The 22,054-nt window shown below is 47.1% G+C and overlaps 1 protein-coding gene across 4 annotated transcripts in view; it reads left to right on the top strand.

Annotated features, from left to right (window-relative positions):
* Nucleotides 1-22,054, top strand: part of ADCK1 (aarF domain containing kinase 1) — a 151,035-nt gene that overhangs the window by 9,845 nt on the left and 119,136 nt on the right. For all 4 annotated transcript variants that reach the window (XM_038744017.1, XM_038744034.1, XM_038744025.1 and 1 more), the window contains exons 2-3: nt 13,221-13,366; nt 14,753-14,836. In XM_038744017.1, coding sequence (XP_038599945.1) covers nt 13,232-13,366; nt 14,753-14,836 — 219 coding nt within the window. In that variant the 5' untranslated portion in view covers nt 13,221-13,231. The remainder of the gene's footprint in view (nt 1-13,220; nt 13,367-14,752; nt 14,837-22,054) is intronic.

Genomic DNA, 22,054 nt, shown 5'->3' with positions numbered 1-22,054 from the left:
CGCTGGGGAGGTTACAAGCTGTAAGCTGTATATATGTATATATGTCTGTATATATGTATCTATGTTTGTATGTATTTATGATTCTATTTATTTATTTATTTTATTTGTACATATTTATTCTATTTATTTTATTTTGTTAATATTTTTTGTTTTGTTCTCTGTCTCCCCCCTTCTAGACTGTAAGCCCACTGTTGGGTAGGGACCTTCTCTATATGTTGCCAACTTGTACTTCCCAAGCGCTTAGTACAGTGCTCTGCACACAGTAAGCACTCAATAAATACGATTGAATGAATGAATGAATGATGCAGAAAGGGGAGTGAGCCCGGCGTAAAGGGCTTAATCAGGGAAGGCGGCTTGAAGATAGTAATAATCCTAATGGCATTTGTTAAGTGCTTACTATGTGCAAAGCACTGTTCTAAGCGCTGGGGAGGATACAAGGTGATCACGTTGTCCCACGGGGGCTCACAGTCTTCATCCCCATTTTACAGGTGAGGTAACTGAGGTAAAGAGCAGTCAAGTGACTTGCCCAAAGTCACACAGCCGACAAGTGGCGGAGCAGGGATTAGAACCCATGACCTCCGACTTCCGAGCCCAGGCTCTTTCCACTGAGCCAAGCTGCTTAACAACGCTTTGGAGAGAGTGGTGATCTGGTATGCGTGGAGAGGGAGGAAATTCCAGGCTAGGGGGAAAGCGATTGGCAGCAAGATGGATGAGATTGTTATTGTTATTGTTCTAGACAGACTGTGAGCCCACTCTTGGGTAGGGAATGTCTCTATATGTTGCCAACTTGTACTTCCCAAGCGCTTAGTACAGTGCTCTGCACACAGTAAGCGCTGAATAAATACGATTGATTGAGATTGGGGCACAATGAGTAAGGTGGCGTTAGAGGAGCGGAGTTTGTGGGCTGGGCTGGAGTAGGAGACTGTTTAGGTGAGAAAGGATGAGGCTAAGGAGTTTATGTTTAATGTGGAGGTGAATTCTACTTATTTTATTTTGTTAATATGTTTTGTTTTGTTCTCTGTCTCCCTCTTCTAGACTCTGAGCCCACTGTTGGGTAGGGACCGTCTCTATATGTTGCCAACTTGTATTAGTACAGTGCTCTGCACACAGTAAGCGCTCAATAAATACGATTGAATGAATGAATGAATGAATGGATTGGCAACCGTTGGAGGTTCAGTTATTTGCAGAAAGATTCCCTTCTTCCCCTCCTCCCCTTTAGTCCTAGCTCCGCCATTGGCCTGCTGTATAATCTTGAGTAATAATAATAATAATAATGATGGTATTTATTAAGTGCTTAATATGTGCAAAGTACTGTTCTAAGCGCTGGGGAGATTACAATGTGATCAGGTTGTCCCATGGGAGGCTCACAGTCTTAATCCCCATTTTACAGATGAGGTAACTGGGGCCCAGAGAAGTGAAGTGACTTGCCCAAAATCACACATCTGACAATTGGTGGAGTCAGGATTTGAACCCATGACCTCTGACTCCAAAGCCCGGGCTCTTTCCACTGAGCCACGCTGCTTCTCAAGGGAAGAAGTCCCTGGGTCTCAGTTTCCTCATTTGTAAAATGGGGATGAAGTAACTATTCTTTCTTCCTGTTAGACTGTAAGCCCCTCGTGGGACAGGGACTGTCTCTGATCCAGTTGTATCGGATCTAACCCAGCGCTTAGTACACTGCTCGGCCTGTACTAAGCATTTAACAAAAACCCCCATTTGTTTATTTACTGGGATAATAATCCATGCTTTTCTGTACCTTACAGGGATGCAGTGAAAACAAAGTAAAGTCATTGATGGGAAAATAAGTACACTACAAATTCAAGACATAAGAAGCAGTGTGGCCCAGTGGATAAACACGGGCTTGGGAGTCAGAAGGACCTGGGTTCTAATCCTAGCTCTGCCACTTGTCTGCTGCTGTGTGACTTTGGGCAAGTCGCTTCACTTCTCTGTGCCTCTGTTCCCTCATATGTAAAATGGGGATTAAGACTGTGAGTCCCAAGTGGGACCCGGACCTGACTTGTTTGTATCTACCCCAGCGCTTAGTACAGTGCCTGGCACATTGTAAGCGCTTATGGCGTAGTGGATATGGCACGGGCTTAGGAGTCGGAAGGTCATGGGTTCTAATTCTGGCTCTATCACTTGTCTGCTATGGGACCTGGGCAAGTCATCTCACTTCTCTGGGCCACAGTTGCCTCTTCTTTAAAATGGGGATTGAGACTGTGAACCCCACGTGGTACAGAAGCAGTGTGGCCTCATGGATAGAGCACCAGCCTGGGAGTCAGAAGGACCTGGGTTCTAATCCTGGCTCTCCCACTTATCTGCTGTGTGACTTTGGGGAAGTCACTTAACCATGCCTCAGTTCCCTCATCTGTAAAATGGGGTTAAGACTGTGAATCCTAAGTGGGACAGGGACTGAGTCAAACCTGATTCGCTTGTATCTACCTTAGTGCTTAGAACAGTGCTTGGCACACAGTAAGCGCTTAACAAATGCCACAATTATTATTATTATTATTACAGGGACTGTGTCCAACCCAATTTGTTTGTATCCACCACAGCACTTAGTACAGTGCTTGAAACATAATAAGAGCTTAACAAATACTACAATTATTATTATTATTGTTATTATTAATAAATACCATTTAAAGAAAAAGGCAGCATTATGGTTGCTTTTACTATGATGTGACCCCTACCATCCTAGCTGGTCCCCTTGGGTCACGGAGGCATGGAGATCCAGGACTGGGGATTGGCCTGGGCTGGCTGGTTGATGGGAAGTTGTTCTGCCACCTTGGGCCATCGGGCCATCAGTACTCAGTAAGGTGGGAATGGTGCTGGGTCGTAAGTCTGCCCTGGGGAGGGTGCCGGGAACAGATATCTGAGGCTGTGGCTTGGATGATTGGAAGTGTATACGGTCTGCATTCTCCCTCGCCCGAATGGGGCAGTCCCAACACTTTCAATTCAGCATACATTTAGGCTGAAGTGGGCACCTTTTTCTGGCCCAAACTTCCCCTCCCTAAACCACCTCCTCACAGTCTCACTCTTCCTCTCCACGCCCTCTGCAGGACCACAAACTTAGAAGCCTTAGGGCAGAGAGAACATCAGCACTTAATAAATACCATAATTATTATTATTCACTCATTCAGTCATTTATTGAGAGCTTACTGTGGGCAAAGCACTGTACTAAGTGCTTGGGAGAGCGCAATATAACAACCCTGCCCACAGCCAGCTCACAGTCTAGAGGGGGAGACAGACATTGATATAAATAAATACATAAATTACAGATACATACATATGTGCTGTGGGGCTCTGAGGGGGGATGAACAGAGGGAGCGGGAGAAGAGGAAAGGAGGGCTTAGTCAGGGAAGACCTCTTGGAGGAGAGAAGATGTGCCTTCAATAAGGCCTTGGAGTGGGGGAGAGTCATTGCCTGTTGGATATGAAGAGGGAGGGCGTTCCAGGGCAGAGGCAGGACGTGGGTGAGAGGTCAGGGGCGAGAGAGATGAGATTGAGGTACAGTGAGAAGGTTAGCATTGGAGGAGTGAAGTGTGCGGGCTGGATTATAGGAGGAGAGCAGCAAGGTGAGGTAAAAGAGGGCAAGGTGATGGAGCGCTTTAAAGCCCATGGTAAGGAGTTTCTGTTGGATGTGGAGGTGGCTGGGTAACCACTGGAGGTTCTCGAGGCATGGGGAAACGTGGTATGAATGTTTTTGTAGGAAAATGACCAAGCAAGCTCCCCCTGGTCACAGTTTCTGGATTCCCTTTGCCCCTTGCCCTGGCTGGGTGAGGCAGTCCTCAGTCATCCACAAGATCTTCTAGTCTCCTCAGGGGAAACAAAAACAATAGCAGGAACACTAATTGGGCCAGCCCCACCTGGGACAGGTTCTGGGTCCAACCTGTTTATCCTGTATCTATCCAGTGCTTGGCATGTACTATTATTATTGGCACAGGTATTGATATTGTTCAGTGCAATATTTTTGTTTTCATTAAAGAGGGTGGAGGTGACTAGATTCTAAGCTCCTGCTGGGCAGGGAACGTGCCTATCAACTCTTACATTGTACTCTCCCAAATGCTAAGTAAGTGCTGTGCACGCAGTAGGCGCTTAATAAATTCAGTTGATTGATTGACTGATGGATTGTGGTGAAAAAGGGAAGAGAGTTGAGTATGGGGGCTCCTTACACCTCTTCTTTTCCCCGGCCCAATGAATGTTTCGGAATCTCCTTAGATTGTAAGCTCCTTGTGGGCAGAGAATGTGTTTACCAACTCTGTTGTATTGTATGGTCCCAAGCGCTTAGTCCAGTGCTTTGCACAAAGTAAGTGCTCAGTAAATACCATTGGTTGATCTGATTACCATTGTGAACTTTCAGCCTCTCCCTTCCACAGCCCACTGGGGGCTTTTCCGTGGTTCCCGGCCATTGATGTTTATTGAGTGCTTACTGTGTATAAAACACTGTACTAAACTCTTGGGGGAGTACCATGGGGAAGCAGCATGGCTCAGTGGAAAGAGCACGGGCTTTGGAGTCAGAGGTCAGGGGTTCAAATCCTGGCTCTGCCAGTTGTCAGCTGTGTGACTTTGGGCAAGTCACTTAACTTCTCTGTGCCTCGGTTACCCATCTGGAAAATGGGGATTAAAGACTGTGAGCCCCCCATGGGACAACCTGATCACCTTGTAACCTCCCCAGCGCTTAGAACAGTGATTTGCACATAGTAGGCACTTAATAAATGCCATCATTATTATTATTATTACCATACAGTGGAATTGATAGAGATGATGTCTGCCCTTGAGGATTGAAAACTCTCCTATATATTTCATACATTAAACTGGCCATTTCCTACTGAACAGTATGTCTCAATTTTCTTGGCCTTCCAGGGACACCCTTTTGGTGGTAAAGTCCATTCAAACACACTTTTCCAAGTGCAAGCAAACTTCACCACCACAGAATCCATCGATCACTAAACGGTGTTTATTGAGCACTTACAGTGTGCAGAGCACTGTACTAAGAACTTGGGAGAGTACGGTGTAACAGAGCTGATAGACACGCCCCCTGCCCTTAATGATCTTAGCATCTAGAGGAATCCCAGAACCTCAAAGGAACATCTGACCTGACCAAAATCTCCCTCAAAACCCAAACCGGGCAAACGGTGCGAGAGAAGCTAAGTCAGGTGAAAGTCAAAGCCACAAGTTCAGGTCCGCAAACCAACTGCAGCAGGTGATTCATTAGCAAAGGGTTTAATAATGAAAGGTGTTTTCATCGACAGACATATTTCATGGCTGACAGGGTCTTTTAAGATCCCCGGAGGGAGTGCTAACAGCTCATTTGCATGTTAAAGACTTGCTGACACCGTATGGAAACTGGAACTCCAGTCTATTTAGAGACATTTGGGCTCTTCCATCATCTCGTTTATGAATCTTAATTTCCACTGCTTTTATTAGCAGGGGATGTTGGCATCCAAACAGAATTTGGCCTGTTTCGTCTGTTCCTGCCGCTCCTTCCCTTTTGGAAGGGATGGTCCTCTTAGACCAAGGTGGGTAGCCCTGGAGTTGACTGCAGGACCTCAGGAGAAGAAAGAACTGGGCAGAAAGAGAGAAAGATTCTGGGGAAAAGTCAGCGGCAGCTGTCCAAAGTAGACTATATACAGCTTTATCTGGGACTGCAAGCTTGTATGGGCAGGGAATGTGTCCACTAATTGTAGTGGACTCTCCCAAGTGCGTAGTATAGTGTTCTGCACACAGTAAGAGCTCAATCAATCAATCCTATTTATTGAGTACTTACTGTGTGCAGAGCACTGTACTAAAGTGCTTGGGAGAGTGCAGTATAAGAGTTGGTAGACACATTCCCTGCCTGCAGTGGCCTTACAGTTTAGGGGGGAGACAGACATTGATATAAATAAATTATGTATATGTTCATAAGGGCTATAGGGCTGAGGGTAGGTGTGAATGAACAGTGCTTGGCACCTAGTAAGCACTTAATAAATGCCATTAAAAAAAAGGCAGCAAATCGGTGTGAAGCAGAAGGGAGTGGGGAAAGAGGAAATGAGGGCTTAGTCAGGGAAGGCCTCTCGAAGGAGAGGTGCCTTCGGTAAGGCTTTGAGGTGGGGAGAGTGATCGACTGTCAGATATGACGAGGGAGGGTGTTCCAGGGCAGAGGTAGAGTGTGGGTGAGAGGTCGGCGGTGAGAGAAACGAAATCAAGGTGCAGTGAGTAGGTTGGCATTAGAAGAGCAAAGTGGGCAGGCTGTGTTGTAGTAGGTGAGCAGCAAGGTGAGATAGGGAAGGTGATTGACTGCTTTAAAGCTGATGGTAAGGAGTTTCTGTTTGATGTGGAGGTAGATGGACAACACTGGAGGTTCTTGAGTGGGAAACATGACTTGAACTTTTCTGTAGAAAAATGATCCGCGAAGCAGAGTGAAGTATGGACTGGAGTGGGAAGAAACAGGAGACAGGGAGGTCAGTAGAGACACTGTTAAAGTAATCAAGGTGGTATAGGGTAAGTACTTGGATTAACACGGCAGCAGTTTGGAGTGAGAGGAAAGGGTGGATTTCAGTGATGTTGTGAAGGTTGAACCAACAGGATTTAGTGATAAATTGGCTGTGCGTTGAATGAGAGAGATGAGTCAAGGATAACACCAAGGTTACAGGCTTGAGAGACAGGTAGGATGGTGGTGCTGTCTACAGTGATGGGAAAGTCAGGGGGAGGATGGGGTTTGGGTAGAAAGATAAAGAGTTCTGTTTTCGACATGTAAAGTTTGAGGTGATGTCAAGACATCCAAGTAGGAATGTCTTGAAGGGAGGAGGAAATGAGACTACAGAGAGGGAGAGAGATCAGGTTGGAGATGTGGATTTGGCAATCATCTGTATAGAGCTGGTAGTTGAAGCCACGCGAGTGAATGATTTCTCCAAGGGAATGAGAGTAGAGGAAGAATAGAAGGGGATCCAGAACTGAACCTTGAGGGACCCTACAGTTAGGAGGTGGGAGGCAAAGGAGGAGCCAGCGAAAGAGACAGAGGATGAGTGGCCAGAGAGATAGGAAGAGAAACAAGAGAGGACAGTGTCGGTGACGCCGAGGTTGGTTAATGTTTCCAGGAGAAGGGGGTTGTCGACAGTGTCGAAGGCAACTGAGTGGTCTAGTAGGATAACGATGGAGTAGAGATTGTTGGATCTGGCAAGGAGATGACTTGTGACCATTGGGAGGGTGATTTCTGTGGAGCAAAGGGGGTGGAAGCCAGATTGGAGGGGGTCAGAGAGAGAATTGGAGGAGAGGAACTGAAGACAGCTGCTGTACACAACTTACTCAAGGAGTTTGGAGAGGAATGGTAAGGGGGAGATGGAGTGATAACTGGAGGGAGCCATGGGGTTAAGGGAGGGTTTTTTAAGGATAGGGGAGGCACAAACACGTTTGAAAGCAATGGGGAAGAAGCTGTTGGAGAGCAAATAGTTGAAGATGACAGTCAGGGAGGGACGAAGGGATGGGGCATGTGTTTTGATAAGGTGTGAAGGGGTGGGGTCACATCTATAGGTGGAGGGGGTGGATTTTGAGAGAAGGCAGGAGATCTCTTGAGATTCTGTTGGGAAAGATGGGAGAGTTGAAGAAGGGGCCGGAGTGGGGAGGAACTGGTGAGGAGCAGGGGAGATTCTAGGGAGATGACACCTGATAGTTTCAATTTTCTCAGTGAAGTAGGTAGCCAGGTCATTGGGGGCAAGAGGTTGAGGAAGAGGAGGGCAGGGGGTTTGAGGAGTGAGTTAAACATCTGGAACAATTGACAAGAGCAATGGGTAGTGGGTTTCAATAAGGATGGAGAAATAATTTTGCTGGGCAGAGGTGAGGACAGAGTTAAGGCACACAAGGATGAACTTCAAGTGGATGAGGTCAGCTTGATATCTAGAAGCAGCTTGGTTCAGTGGAGAGAGCATGGGCTTTGGAGTCAGAGGTCATGCATTCAAATCCCAGCTCTGCCAATTGTCAGCTGTGTGACTTTGGGCAAGTCACTTAACTTCTCTGTGCCTCAGTTACCTCATCTGTAAAATGGGGATGAAGACTGTGAGCCCCCCGTGGGACAACCTGATCACCTTGTAACCTCCCCAGCACCTGGAACAGTGCTTTGCACATAGTAAGCACTTAATAAATGCCATTATTATTATTATTATTGTTATTATTATTATTATCTAGATTTCTGCCATGAGCGCTCTGTGGATCGAGTACAGGAGTGAAGGAAGCAGATTGGGGAGGTGATCCAGAGTTGTGGGTTTGTCGTACAAGATTGACGAAGGGATAGGGGAGTGAGAGAGTTGAGTTCAGAAGAGAGCTTGCCCTACCCTATAGAGTTCTCTGCTTCCCAGTCTGTGCCCAGTAGTCTAGTGGCAGAGAGATTCCACAGCTGGGACCATCGGCTGGCACCCTCGAGACAGGCAGGGTATTTTTTTTAAAATGGTATCTGTTAAGTGCTTACTATGTGCCAGGCACTGTACTAAGTGCTGGAGTAGATAGGAGCTAATCAGGTTGGACACAGTCCATGTCTTATGTAGGGCTTACAGTCTTAATCTCCATTTTATAGATGAGGGAACTGAGGCCCAGAGAAGTTAAGTGATTTGCCCAGGGTCACACAGCAAATAAGTGGCCGAGCTGGGATTAGAACCCAGGACCTTCTGACTCCCAGCCCCGTGCTCTAGCCACTGGAACAAGCTGCTTATTTCTGGGATTTTGTTGGAGTCAAAGAGGCTGAGACTTTAAGAAAGGTTGATTCTTTAAACTTACGTGAAATTTTCCTCTTCAAACTATGAAGAGGAGGCTTGGAACCTGATAATTATAGGACTTTATCCTCTGACCTTTCCCTGGGTTTTAGGTGAATACCCAATCGATCAGTGGTATTTATTGAGCACTTACCACTTACCGTTAGACTGTAAGCTCCTTGAAGGCAGGGATCATGTCTACCAATTGTATTGTATTCTCCCAAGTGCTTTGTGGAGTGCTCTGCACAAAGTCAGTGCTCAATAAAAGTCAATCAATGATATTTATTGAGCACTTACTCTGTGGAGAGCACTGTACTAAGTGCTTGGAAACTACAATTCAGCAATACAGACAATCCCGGCCCTCAACGGGCTTACAGTCTAGAGGGGGGGGAGACAGACATCAAAACAAGTAAACAGGCATCAGTATAAATAAATAGAATTATAGATATATACACATCAAAACAACTAAACAGGCATTAATGCAAATAAATAGAATTATAGATACGTACATAAATACACAAGTGCTGTGGGGTGGGGAAGGGGGATCAAGCAAAGGGAGCAAGTTGGGGCGACGGAGAGGGGAGGGGAAGCCGAGGAAAAGGGGAGCTTAGTCTGGGAAGGCCTCTTGGAGGAGGTCAACCTTCAGTAGGGCTTTGAAGGGGGTAAGTGTGATTGTTTGGCGGATTTGAGGAGAGAGGGCATTCCAGGCCACAGGTAGGACGTGGGCCAGGGTCGACAGTGAGACAGTTGAGCATGTGGCACGATGAGAAGGTTAGCGCCAGAGGAGCGGAGTGTGCGGGCTGGGATTTAGAAGGAGAGCAGGGAGGTGAGGTGGGAGGGGACAAGGTGATGGAGATAGATTGATTGGTTTACTAAGTGGAGAGCACTGTGCTAAGCACTTGAAAGAGCACTATAAAACAGTGTTGGTAGAGACAATCCCTGCCCTGTAAGTTCATCCTCTAGACTGTAAGCACGGTACAGTGTTCTGCCCACAGTAAGTGCTCAATAAATATGATTGATTGATTGCCTAGAGGCGTTGTCAGATATTAAAATAAATTAGACGACTATATAGAGAAGTTCTGGGAGCCTGGAGGAGGGGAGAATATCAAAGTACTTAAATGGAACAGACCCAAGGGCACTTTCACAGCCATAGACAGAGCAAAATCTTGGAATCTCCTGCAGACTCCTCCTTCAATAGAAATGTGTTTGGAAAGGGGAGAAATAGGAACTCAAGTGTCCGTTTCTCCAGGGACCCTGGTACTTGGCTTGGAGGGCTCATGTATGAACCAGTTTTCTTGTCTGTTTTTAGTGGTATTTGTTAAGTACTTACTATTTGCCAGGCACTGTACTAAGCTCTGGGATAGGTACAAGATAATCAGGTGGGCCCAGTCCCTGTCCCACATGGGGAGCACAGTCTTAATCCCCTTTTTCCAGATTAGGCCCTGAGAAGTGAAGTGACTTGCCCAGGGTTACCCACCAGGCAAGCTGGGATGAGAATCCAAATCCTCTAACTCAACAGGCCTGTGCTGTATCCCCAGGTCGCCTCCAAACCGTAACCCAGTGTTGACTCTCTGGGCTCTGAACCATTTCTCAGGACAATCCCCTTGCGTAGAATTCTCTTCCTGTTCCATCTGTCCAATCCACCTCTCTCCAGCTTCAAAGTTTCCCTCAGAAGCCTCCTCCTTCTAGAGGCATTCCCAGACCAATCTTCCTCATTATGGGTCAGACCCATCCTTAGTCTCCTTAGAACTCAGATTTTTATCCCTTTATTTCTTTCAGTAATAATAATGATGGCATTTATTAAGCGCTTACTATGTGCAAAGCACTGTTCTAAGTGCAGGGGAGGTTACAAGGTGATCAGGTTGTCATTCATTCATTCAATCATATTTATTGAGCGCTTCCTGTGTGCAGAGCACTGTACTAAGCGCTTGGGAAGTGCAAGTTGGGAACATATAGAGATGGTCCCTACCCAACAGTGGGCTTGCAGTCTAGAAGAGGGAGACAGACAACAAAACAAAACATATTAACAAAATAAAATAAATAGAATAAATATGTACAAGTAAAATAAATAGAGTAATAAGTATGAACAGACATATACATATATATACAGGTGCTGTGGGGAGGGGAAGGAGGTAAGGCAGGGGGGACAGGGAGGGGGAGGAGGGAGAGAAGAAGGAGGGGGATCAGTCCTGTCCCACAAGGGGCTCACAGTCTTAATCCCTGTTTTACAGACGAGGTAACTGATGCCCAGAGAAGTCAAGTGACTTGTCCGAAGTCACACAGCTGACAGTTGGCAAAGCCAGGATTTGAACCCATGTCCTCTGACTCCAAAGCCCTGGCTCTTTCCACTGAGCCACGCTGCTTCAGTAGCAGTTGTGGTATTTGTTGAGTGCTTATTATGTTCCACACATGGTGCTAAATGGGGGGATAGATTAAAGATGATCAGGTTGGACACAGTCCCTGTCCCACAGGGGGCTCACAGTCCAAGGGGGATGGAGAGCAAATATGTTATCTTCATTTGACCGAGGAGGAAGTTGAGGTGCCGGGAGATGAAGTGACTTAATCAAGGTCACCCAATGGGCAAGTGGCAGAGTCAGAATTAGAACCAAGGTCTCCTTACTCCCAGGTGTGTGGTCTTTTCCCTAATCAAGCTGCTTCTCATGTGTTTAAATTGTTTATTTCATTGTTTAACTGCTTCCTATTATTTATAAGCTCATCCTCTAGATGGTAAGCTTGTTATAGGCAGGGAACAAGTCTGCTAATTTTGTTGTATTGTACTCTCCCAAGTGCCTAGTACAATATATAGTAAGTGCTCAATAAATACCATTGATGGATTGATTATATCTGTGCTCTTATTCTAGGGTATATTTGGCAATTCCTAACCCTGCAAACCACTTTAGGAGCAGGGTGGCCTAGTGGAATGAACATGGGCCTGGGAGACAGGGGACTTGGGTCGTAATCCTGGCTCTGCCACTGGTCTGCTGTGTGACCTTGGGCAAGTCACCTAACTTCCCTGTGCCTGGGTTGCTTCATCGGTAACCCAGGGATTCAATCCATATCCATTCCCGCCCTGCTTAGATCGTGAGCCCTGTGTGGGATGGGGACTTTGTCTAACCTGATTTTCCTGTATCTTTTCCAATGCTTAAATCAGTGACTGACACATAGCAAGTGCTTAACAGATGCTATTTTTATTATGATAAGCTTCTGCAGGGCAGCCCAAGTAGAGCGCTGTACCTGCAGTAGTTGCTTAGTAAATGAGCCACCCCTTATTTATGCCTTAGCTCTCCCTGTTTGGAAATGAAGGTGGGTGGGATAATGTGTCCCTCTTACCTGAAGGTGCCACTGAGGGAGGGCTGTTGGGCACAGAAGGAACCACAAGGTCCTGGGGCTGGATCGGTGCCTTCCTAGGATGCAGCGAGGCGAGGGCCCAGAACTGGCCTGGCACCCTGTGAGTGGGAAAGAGTTGGGGCCGAAGCGAGAGAAGTCTGGCAGCGGCAGCTGTGGGAATCTAGGGGACTGGACAAAGCCCTCCTGCCACTCACCATCACCTTACCCGTGTGCCCACAGAGCGGGCGAGACTAGGAGGAGGAGGAGGAGGAGGGAGGTGGCAGGCCCTGTCCATGAAAACCTCAGGATGATGCTGAAATGTGGGTTTTGTCTGGAGGCATAGCAGCCCAAACGATTGATTGAAAGGGGCTCACGAGGAAGGGGGCATTCTCATGACCTGAAAAAACACCAATGTCTGTAGCAGCAGTTATATAATTTACTCCATGCTTGAAAAATGTAACACTTTTTCTGCTGCTAAGGAGATCTGGGTGCGACCCAGAAAGGAAATCATCTCTTTAGGTTCATTTATTTTACGTAGAGCGTCTGCTAAAAGGGGAGGCTGATTGAATGAGCCTAGCGGCATCGCTGTCTAGAGGATGGTCTTGCTGGGGAATTTCTTTAGAAAAGAAACTCCGAGAACTGAAGGGCAGTTGGCAGTTTCTCCCGAGCCTATCTGAGGGAGCAGGCTAGGAGGGAAGCAGTTCATGCTGTCAGGAGAGGAGTCAGTCAATCATACTTATTGAGCACTTACTGTATGCAGAGCACTATACTAAGCACTTGGGAGAGTACAGTATAACAGTAAACAGACAGGGTCTAGAAGAGGAAACTAAGGCAACATAGTAGCTGTGTCTACCTTCTGGAAAGTGTAGGACAGAAGAGAGCATTCTCAATTTCCAGCACCTCCCTCTAAAAATGTGAGCAGAGCTATAGGCCTGGCTTAACTGGAGAAGCAGCCTGGCCTGGTGGATAGGGGTGGTTGATGGGATGAGCTCAGTGGCATCGCTGTCTAGGGGAGGGGTCTCGCTGGGGAATTTCTTCACCAAAGAGACTCTGAGCAGCGCAGGATAGTTGACAGTTTCCTGCCTGGGATGCGGACAGCAGAGCTTCACCCTTTTTACTCCGGGAGAAGGCCTGCATGGTGATGATGTCAGTCATCCCCTTTCTTCTGCCTTTGCAGGGTTTGGCAGCATGGCCAGGAGGGCCTTGAAGTTTGCCTCATGGACTGGGGTGGCCCTGGCCTCCTCTGGGATCTACGTGTACGGCAGCAAGTACCTGGACCCCAATGACTTTGGAGCTGTCCGAGTGGGCAGGGCTGTCACCACGGTAGGTTTCCTGTTGGGTCGGAGAAAATACGTCTCCAGGGGCAATTATGGGCAAACCCCACCCCCCCCCCCCACATACTCTTACCACCCCTGTGCCCCAACATTCATGCCGTATTCATGCAGCCAAAATGAACTCACACTCCAGTGCATGCCCCCATCCCTGACCTGTGTATTCCTACCCATGCAGGTTCAGGTACACAGTCCTGCATGTAGGTGTACAGTTATACCCCTATGGGCAGACAGTCATGAACACACACACACACACACACACACACACACACACACACACACACACACACATGCATTCTCTCTCTCTCTCTCTCTCTCTCTCTCTCTCTCTCTCTGTCTCCCTCCCTCCCTCCCTCTGATTAAAGCATGGGCCCGGGAGGCAGAAGGTCATGGGCTCTAATCCCGGCTCCACCATTTATCTGCTGTGTGACCTTAAGCAAGTCACTTCCCTTCTCTGTGCCTCAGTTACGTCATCTGTAAAATGGGGATTGAGACTGTGAACCCTATGCGGGACAGGGACTGTGACCAACCCGATTTACTTGAGTCCACCCCAGTGCTTAGTACAGTGCCTGGCGCATAGTAAGCCCCTTACAATTACCATAATTATTATTATTACATTCTTCCCCCTGACCATTCCTACCCATCCATGTGTAGGTACACACTCCTGCACACACATGTATGGGCAGACAATCATGAACACACACACACACACACACACACACACACACACACACACACACACACACACTTGCTTTTTTCTCTCCTCCTCCTGTCCCTTTTCGGTTCCCATCCCTGCTCCACCAGTCTCTCCAGGTCAGGGCTCAAATCGAGCAATTCCTCTCCAGGTCTCAGAGCCTGTTCCTTTGGGTTTCTGTTTGGGTCCCTCAGACTGACGAGTGTGCGGCACAGCGGCGGCGAGAGCCGTGGCTAGGAGCGGTTGGGATGCTCTCTCTCTTCTCTCCTTTTCCTCCTCTTACCACTTTGAGTTTCAGAGAGTGCTCCTGACCAGCTGGAGGCAGCCCAGGGGCCACATGGCAAGGGTGGGTACCACCCACGCAGAGGCACTGAGTTCTGTATCGGTTTACTTGTGGGTCATGCTGGGAGTAGGCCAGAGCCACCCGATGGTAGCTCTGGTAGAGGGAGTTGGGTGTTGGGGACTATTCTGCTCTCGGCTCTTCCACGGAAACAAGTCAGAGGCTCCTTCTGTTAGATGGATAGGTGCTCGGTTAGTTTCAGCTCATGTCGAAACAAGGCTCGTGCTCTTTCTTGCTTGCCGCTGTATCAGGATTCCCACTCGTGGTGGGCAGTCAATCGTCCCAGGGTGGAGAGGTGACTATGAGGGCCGAGCGCTGACAGTGTCCCTTCCCTTGGTTTGTAGACGGCGGTCATCTGCTATGACTACCTCACCTCCCTGAGGAGTGTCCCGTTTGGCTCAGAGGAGTACGTCCAACTCAAATCGCAGGTAAGGAACTGATCCGGGCTGGGAACCACCCCTCTGCCCCACCCTGACATCTCAGACCAGCATTGCTTTGGATTTGCTTTTGGATTTGCTAAAAGCATTGCTTTTAGACTGTGAGCCCACTTTTTAGACTGTGAGCCCACTGTTGGGTAGGGACTGTCTCTATGTGATGCCAATTTGTACTTCCCAAGCACTTAGTACAGTGCTCTGCACATAGTAAGCGCTCAATAAATACGATTGATTGATTGATTGATTTGCTACAAAACTGCCTTCTTTCCCCTCTCTCGCTTCTCAAAGTGGAAAGAGCACAGGTCGGGGTGTCTGGAAATCTGGGTTCTAATCCCAGTTCTGCCACTTCCCTGCTGTATGACCTTGGGCAAGTCTCTTCACTTTTCTCAGCCTCACTTTCCTCATCTGTAAAATGGGGATTCAACACCTGTCTCCTTACTACGTAGGCTGTGAGCCTCATGTGGCACAGGGACTGTGTCTGATCTGATTGTGGGGGATTTTTTTTTTTTTTTGCATTTGGTAAGCGTTTACTCTGTGCCAGGCACAGTACTAAGTGCTGGGGTAGATTCACCTAATAATAATAATGGCATTTATTAAGCACTTACTATGTGCAAAGCACTGTTCTAAGCACTTGGGGGATACAAGTTGATCAGGTTGTCCCACGTGGGGCTCACAGTCTTAATCCCATTTTACAGATGAGGTAACTGAGGCACAGAGAAGTTAAGTGGCTTGCCCAAGGTCCCACAGCTGACAAGTGGCAGAGCCGGGATTCGAACCCATGACCTCTGACTCCAAAGCCCGTGCTCTTTCCACTGAGCCACGCTGCTTCTCTTCTAATCAGATTGGACATAATCCTTGTTCCACATGGGGCTCCCATTCTTAATCCCCATTTTACAGATGGGATAACTGAGGCACAGAGAAGTTAAGTGACTTGCCCAGGGCCACACAGCAGACAAGTGACAATCGGGATTAGAACCCAGATCCTTTTGACTCCCAGGCCCATGCTCAATCCACTAGGTCATGATTGTGTTCTGTCTACACAATCTAGCACAGTGCTTGGCAATGAGTGCTTAAATACTAAAATTGTTATTATTATCATCATCATCATTACAAATAATAATAAAAACAATGGGTTTGATATAGGGTTTGGAACCGAGCCCACATGACAATCTAAAAAAGACAAAAATGTAAAGAAGAAAAATTGAACTTCAGTGAGCGATGAAAAAAATGTGAAAGAATACAACTAGAACTATAGAGTCTTTTCAAGACCACATGGAAACTTCTTCCAAGGCCAAGGCCAGAGAGCTGATCAAATTTCCCCAGTATTCCCAGCCCCATTCTCCACTCTAACCAGTGAAAGCTCCTTCTATCCTAATTGTTACAAACCCATCAATCTATGCAGAGCACTTTCTACTAAGCCCTTGGGAGAGCACAGTATAACAATGAACAGACACATTCCCTGCCCATAATGAGCTTACAGTCTAGAAGGTGGGAGACCGATATTAGTATAAATAAATAAATTGCAGATATGTACATAAGTGCTGTGGGGTTTGGGGGTTGGTGAATAAAGGGACCAAGTCAGGGTGATGCAGAAGGGAGTGGAAGAAAGAGAAAAGAGGGTTTAGTCAGGGAAGGCCTCTTGGAGGAGATGTTCCTTCAATAAGGCTCTGAAGGTGAGGAGAGTAATTGTCTGTTGAATTTGAGGAGGGAGGGCATTGCAGGCCAGAGACAGGACATGGGCGAGGGGTTGGCAGCAAGATAGATGAAATCGAGGTACAGTGAGGAGATTGGCATTAGAAGCGCAAAGGGTGCCAGCTGGCTTGTAGTAGGAGATTAGTGAGGTGAGGTAGGAGTGGGCAAGTGATTGACTGATTTAAAGCCAATGGTGAGGAGTTTTTGTTTGATGTGGAGGTATATGGACAAACTCTGAAGTTTCTTGAGGAGTGGGGAAACATGTTCTGACTGTTTCTGTAAAAAAACAATCCAGGCAGCAGGTAGACATGATTCCTGCCCTCAAAGTCTGCCCTCTGACCCTTACTGGGAGCAGAAATAAATTATTATTAGGCTTCATCATTTAGCTTTTCTATAACTACATCAAATAGCCTGGGAGGGGCTGTGCCAGGATCTGCTCTTGGCTAGCCCATTTTCACCTTGGAAAAAAGGCAAATAACCTTCAACTTACCCAGTGAGAGGTAGGCTATGGGAGTAAATCCTAGAGGCTGGGAAGCAGGTAGGCATCCTCCAGGGAGCCGAGAACCCAGAGGGAAGATTCCAAGAGCTGAGGCTAGGGGCAGAGATTTCTTTACTCTCCTTATTGTTGATTTGGAGATTCCCATGTGGTGGGACAGCCGGGATTAAGGACCCTCGATGGGACAGTTTTGTCATTTGGCCATCTTGCCACAGAGGGGCAAAACAGGTCTGCTACAGTGGTAGCTTTGGACTATCCAATTGGTTCAGTGACGAATGTTGGGACCTGGTGCAAATCAGCTCTTCTCTTTTGACTCAACCTCCCCTTTTCCAAAAATGGCAGTAAAGATGGATCCTGCCTGCCTGTCTTCTTCATTCCCTATATGTGTAGATGCACATACTAGCAGAAAATCCCATACTTTGGGCATTTGTGTCACAGAAGTCCAGAGTTGCATGATGGAGAAACACAGAAATGGATGCAGAGTGAGAGGAAATTCTAGTCACTGCCCTGGTTCCATCTCTGACCTAATCCTTAGAGAAGCAGCGTGGCTCAGTGGAAAGAGCCCGGGCTTTGGAGTCAGAGGTCATGGGTTCAAACCCCGGCTCTGCCAGTTGTCAGCTGTGTGACTTTGGGCAAGTCACTTCACTTCTCTGGGCTTCAGTTACCTCATCTGTAAAATGGGGATGAAGACTGTGAGCCCTACGTGGGACAATCTGATCACCTTGTAACCTCCCCAGTGCTTAGAACAGTGCTTTGCATATAGTAAGTGCTTAACAAATGCCATTATTATTATTATTAATCCAGGCTCTTGGCCACAGAAGCCCTGGGAGCAACATTTACAGATTGATCTACACAAACACTAGTTCCTGTGGGTCTGAAGGGGAAGATGCCAATGGCGTTGCTACCCCTTTGCACAGGGAATAATAACGTTAAGCAGTGTAGCTCATCAGATATAACATGGGTTTGGGAGTCAGAAGGACCTGAGTTCTACTCCTGCCTCCATCACTTTTCTTCTATGTGTGACTTTGTGCAAGTCATTTCACTTCTGTGTGCCTCAGTTATCTCAATTGAATGGGGATTAATAATAATTCTGACATTACGTGCTTACTATGTGCCAGGCACTGATAAGCATTGGGCTGGGTACAAGGAAATCAGGTTGGATACGGTCTCTATCCTGCACAGGGCTCACAGTCTTAACCCCCATTTTACAGATGAGGTAACTGAGACACAGAGAAGTGAAGTGACTTGCCCAAGATCACATAGCAGACAAGTGGCAGAGCGGAATTAGAACCCATGACCTTTTGACTCCCAACCCGTGCTCTATCCACAACGCCACGCTGTTTCCCTCTGTGAGACTGTGAGATGCACAGATTAAGACTGTGAGCCCCAAGAGGGACAGGGACTGTGCCCAATCTGATTATCTTGTATCTACCCTGGTGCTCAGAACAGTACCTGGCACATAGTAAGTGCTTAAAAAGTACCAAAAATAAATAAAAATAATTGTGATATTTACTAAGCACTGACTAAGGGCTAAGCAGTAGGGCAGATACAAAATAGCCAGATCAAACACAGTCCCTGTCTGTCCCCCATGAAACCAGCAGCGGTCTTCCCACATTGAGTGGTGTTTTCATTTGCCTGGGTTGTGTGATTTGGTTGTTGTTACTGCCATTGCTGCTGCCCTTGTTTTTTTCTGGACTGTAGACCGTAAGCTTGTTGTGAGCAGGGACTGTGTCTACCAACTCTGTTGTATCGTATGCTCTGAAACACTCTGCACACAGAAAGTGCTCAATAAATACCACTGATTGATAAGCGAGCTCTGAGGTCCTCCTACTCTCTCCCTGTACCCAGGGTGTTTAGAGTGAGGGGCACAAAGTCCTTTTTGGCATCTCCTGAGAGAGAAACAGTGGTCCTCTCTCTCCCCATTTACATTGTGAGCCTCTCGAGGGCAGGAATGGTGCCTACCAACTCTCCCGAGCGCTTAGTCCAGCGATCCGGATACCAGGAATGCTCCAGCAATACCTTTGGGTGTTGATTTCAGTTAGGGCTGACTCAGCTGACTCAGGCTGGGTTTGACCTGTGGGTTGGCAGTATGGCAGGATGGCAAGGAGAGGGGGATCTTTCCTGTCATTCCCAGGCTGATGATGGAAGGAGCCAGTGGGACTCCAGAGGAGCCGAACCCATTGGGAACCCATTTCTAGACTGTGAGCCCGCTGTTGGGTAGGGACCATCTCTATATGTTGCCAACTTGTACTTCTCAAGTGCTTAGTACAGTGCTCTGCACACAGTAAGTGCTCAATAAATACGATTGAATGAAATTGGGGCTTGGGTATGTTGGAGGGAAAGAGCTACCTGGGTTGCTGCCACTGCCACCCTGTTAGTTGTGTGGCGCTGCAGGGAAGGCAGGGGCCTGGGGCAGTGGCAAAGAGATGAAGCATCCGTTCCCCCAGATAAACTCTTTTGGCTTCAGAACTGCCTTGTCAGGGAAAACAGCCGAGAGAGGTTAATTGCTTTCTGTCCCGCCAAGGCTCTCTCTCTGTCTCTGTCCGTCTTTCTCTCTCTCTCTCTGGAGGCTCTCCCAAACTGATAGGGCTGGGGCATTAGTGTCTAGCTGCTGGGTGAACAGGAAGCGGCCATCTTTACCCACTTTGCATGTCCTCTTCAGTCTCCCCTGTCCTTCCCAGCTCTGCAGGGGCAGAGTCTGTAATTACATCCCTAATTTATTTATTAATATTAATGTCTGTCTTCCCCTCTAGGCTGTAAGCTCGTTATGAGCAGGGAATGTGTCTGTTTATTGTTCTATTGTACTCTCCCAAGTGCTTAGTACACTGCTCTGCACACAGTCAATCAATCATCATCATCATCAATCGTATTTATTGAGCGCTTACTGTGTGCAGAGCACTGTACTAAGCGCTTGGGAAGTAGAAGTCGGCAACATATAGAGACGGTCCCTACCCAACAGTGGGCTCACAGTCTAGAAGGGGGAGAACAAAACAAACCATATTAACAAAATAAAATAAATAGAATAGATATGTACAAAAATAGAGTAATAAATATGTACAAACATATATACATATATACAGGTGCTGTGGGGAAGGGAGGGAGGTAAGGTGGGGGGGATGGAGAGGGGGAGGATGGGGGGACAGTAAATTCCCTTTAAATATGATTGTCTGCTTGCCTGCCTGCCTGACTGTAGGGTGAGGGATAATGGCAGGAGTGTGTTGCCGACCCAAGGAGGTGAGATAACAAAGAAGAAACTGGCTGGAATGAAGTGTGGGGTTGATGCAAGAACCAGTCTGAGAGGCTGGCGCTTATTAACAATATGAGTCCATTGTGGGACAGGGACTGTGTCCAGCCTGATTAACTTGTTTCTACCCAGTGCTTAGAACAGTGCTTGGCATATAGTAAATGCTTAACAAGTACCGTAATTATTATTCTTATCCCTGTAGAAAAGTGGGGCTGGTAGAAAATCACCTAGTAGCCTAGTGGAAAGAGCACAGTCCCCGGAGTCAGAGGACTTAGGTTCTAATCCTGACTGCCACTTGTCTGCTCTGTGACTTTAAGTTATTTCACTTCTCTGTACTTCAGTTTCTTCATCTGCAAAATGGGAATTCAATACCCATTCTCCCTCATATTTAGACTGAGAGCCCCATTTGGGACCGGCTGGCTTTATTTCTATTTATTCTGATGAGTTGACACCTGTCCACATATTTTGTTTTGTTGTCTGTCTCCCCCTTCTAGACTGTGAGCCCGTTGTTGGGTAGGGGCCGTCTCTATAGGTTGCCAACTTGTACTTCCCCAAGTGCTTAGTACAGTGCTCTGCACACAGTAAGCGCTCAATAAATATGATTGAATGAATGAATGTTTAGCACATAGTGAGCACTTAACAAATATTATTATTACTGTTATTGTTATTTCTGATTCATAGCACTAACCTCTCACAACCAGAAGATCCCAAGTATGTCCTACTTATACTGTGAGCCCCATATGGAACAGGGACTGTTGACAACCTGTTTAACTTGTATCTAACCCAGTGCTTAGAACAGTGCTTGACACCTAGTAAGCACTTAATAAACACCGTAATTTTTGTCAGTGATTATGTTCACGAAGGTATCTGGCTTCTCTTCCCTCCTGTCCTGCTCTCATTCACCTTGTCTTCTCATCCCTGCCCTGTCCGTCTTTGGGGATTGACCCATGACCTGCTCGCCATATCTGATGGCCTCTACTCCATCCTAATCTTTCTCGACCTTTCAGTCGCCTTTGACAATGTAGCCCACGCTCCCTAAGCCCCCTTCTCCCTGAAACTCTATCCAACCTTGGCTTCACTGACACTGCCCTCCCTTGATAGAGAAGCAGCGTGGCTCAGTGGAAAGAGCCCAGGCTTTGGAGTCAGAGGTCATAGGTTCAAATGCCAGCTCCGCCACTTGTCAGCTGTGTAACTTTGGGCAAGTCAGTTAACTTCTCTGGGCCTCAGTTACCTCATCTGTAAAATGGGGCTTAAGACTGTGAGGCCCCCGTGGGACAACCTGATCACCTTGTAACCTCCCCAGCACTTAGAACAGTGCTTTGCACATAGTAAGCCTTAATAAATGCCATAATTATTATTATTATTATTATTATTATTATTATTGATTCTCCTATCTCTCTGTTCCCCAGACTCTTTTGCTGGCTCCTCCTCTGCCACCCACCCTCTGATAATAGGGGTCCCTCATGGCTCAATTCTGGGTCCCCTTCTATTCTCCCTCTCTACCCATTCCCTTGAAGAACTCATTCACTCCCGTGGCTTCAGTTACCATCTCTGTGCAGATGATTCTCAAATCTACATCTCCAGCCCTGACCTCTCTCCTTCCCTGCAATCTCATATTTCCTCCTGCCTTCAAGACATCTCTATTTGGAGGTCCCGCTGACACCTCAAATTAAACATGTCCAAAATTGAACTCCGTATTTTCTCACCCAAACCCTGTCCTACCCGTGTCTTTCCCGTCACTGTATACAACACCGCCATTCATTTATTCAATTGTATTTAC

The sequence above is a fragment of the Tachyglossus aculeatus genome, chromosome 1, assembly GCF_015852505.1.
Source record: "Tachyglossus aculeatus isolate mTacAcu1 chromosome 1, mTacAcu1.pri, whole genome shotgun sequence".
In the NCBI taxonomy this organism is placed as follows: domain Eukaryota; kingdom Metazoa; phylum Chordata; class Mammalia; order Monotremata; family Tachyglossidae; genus Tachyglossus; species Tachyglossus aculeatus.
This window is presented reverse-complemented; position numbering and strand designations above follow the sequence as displayed.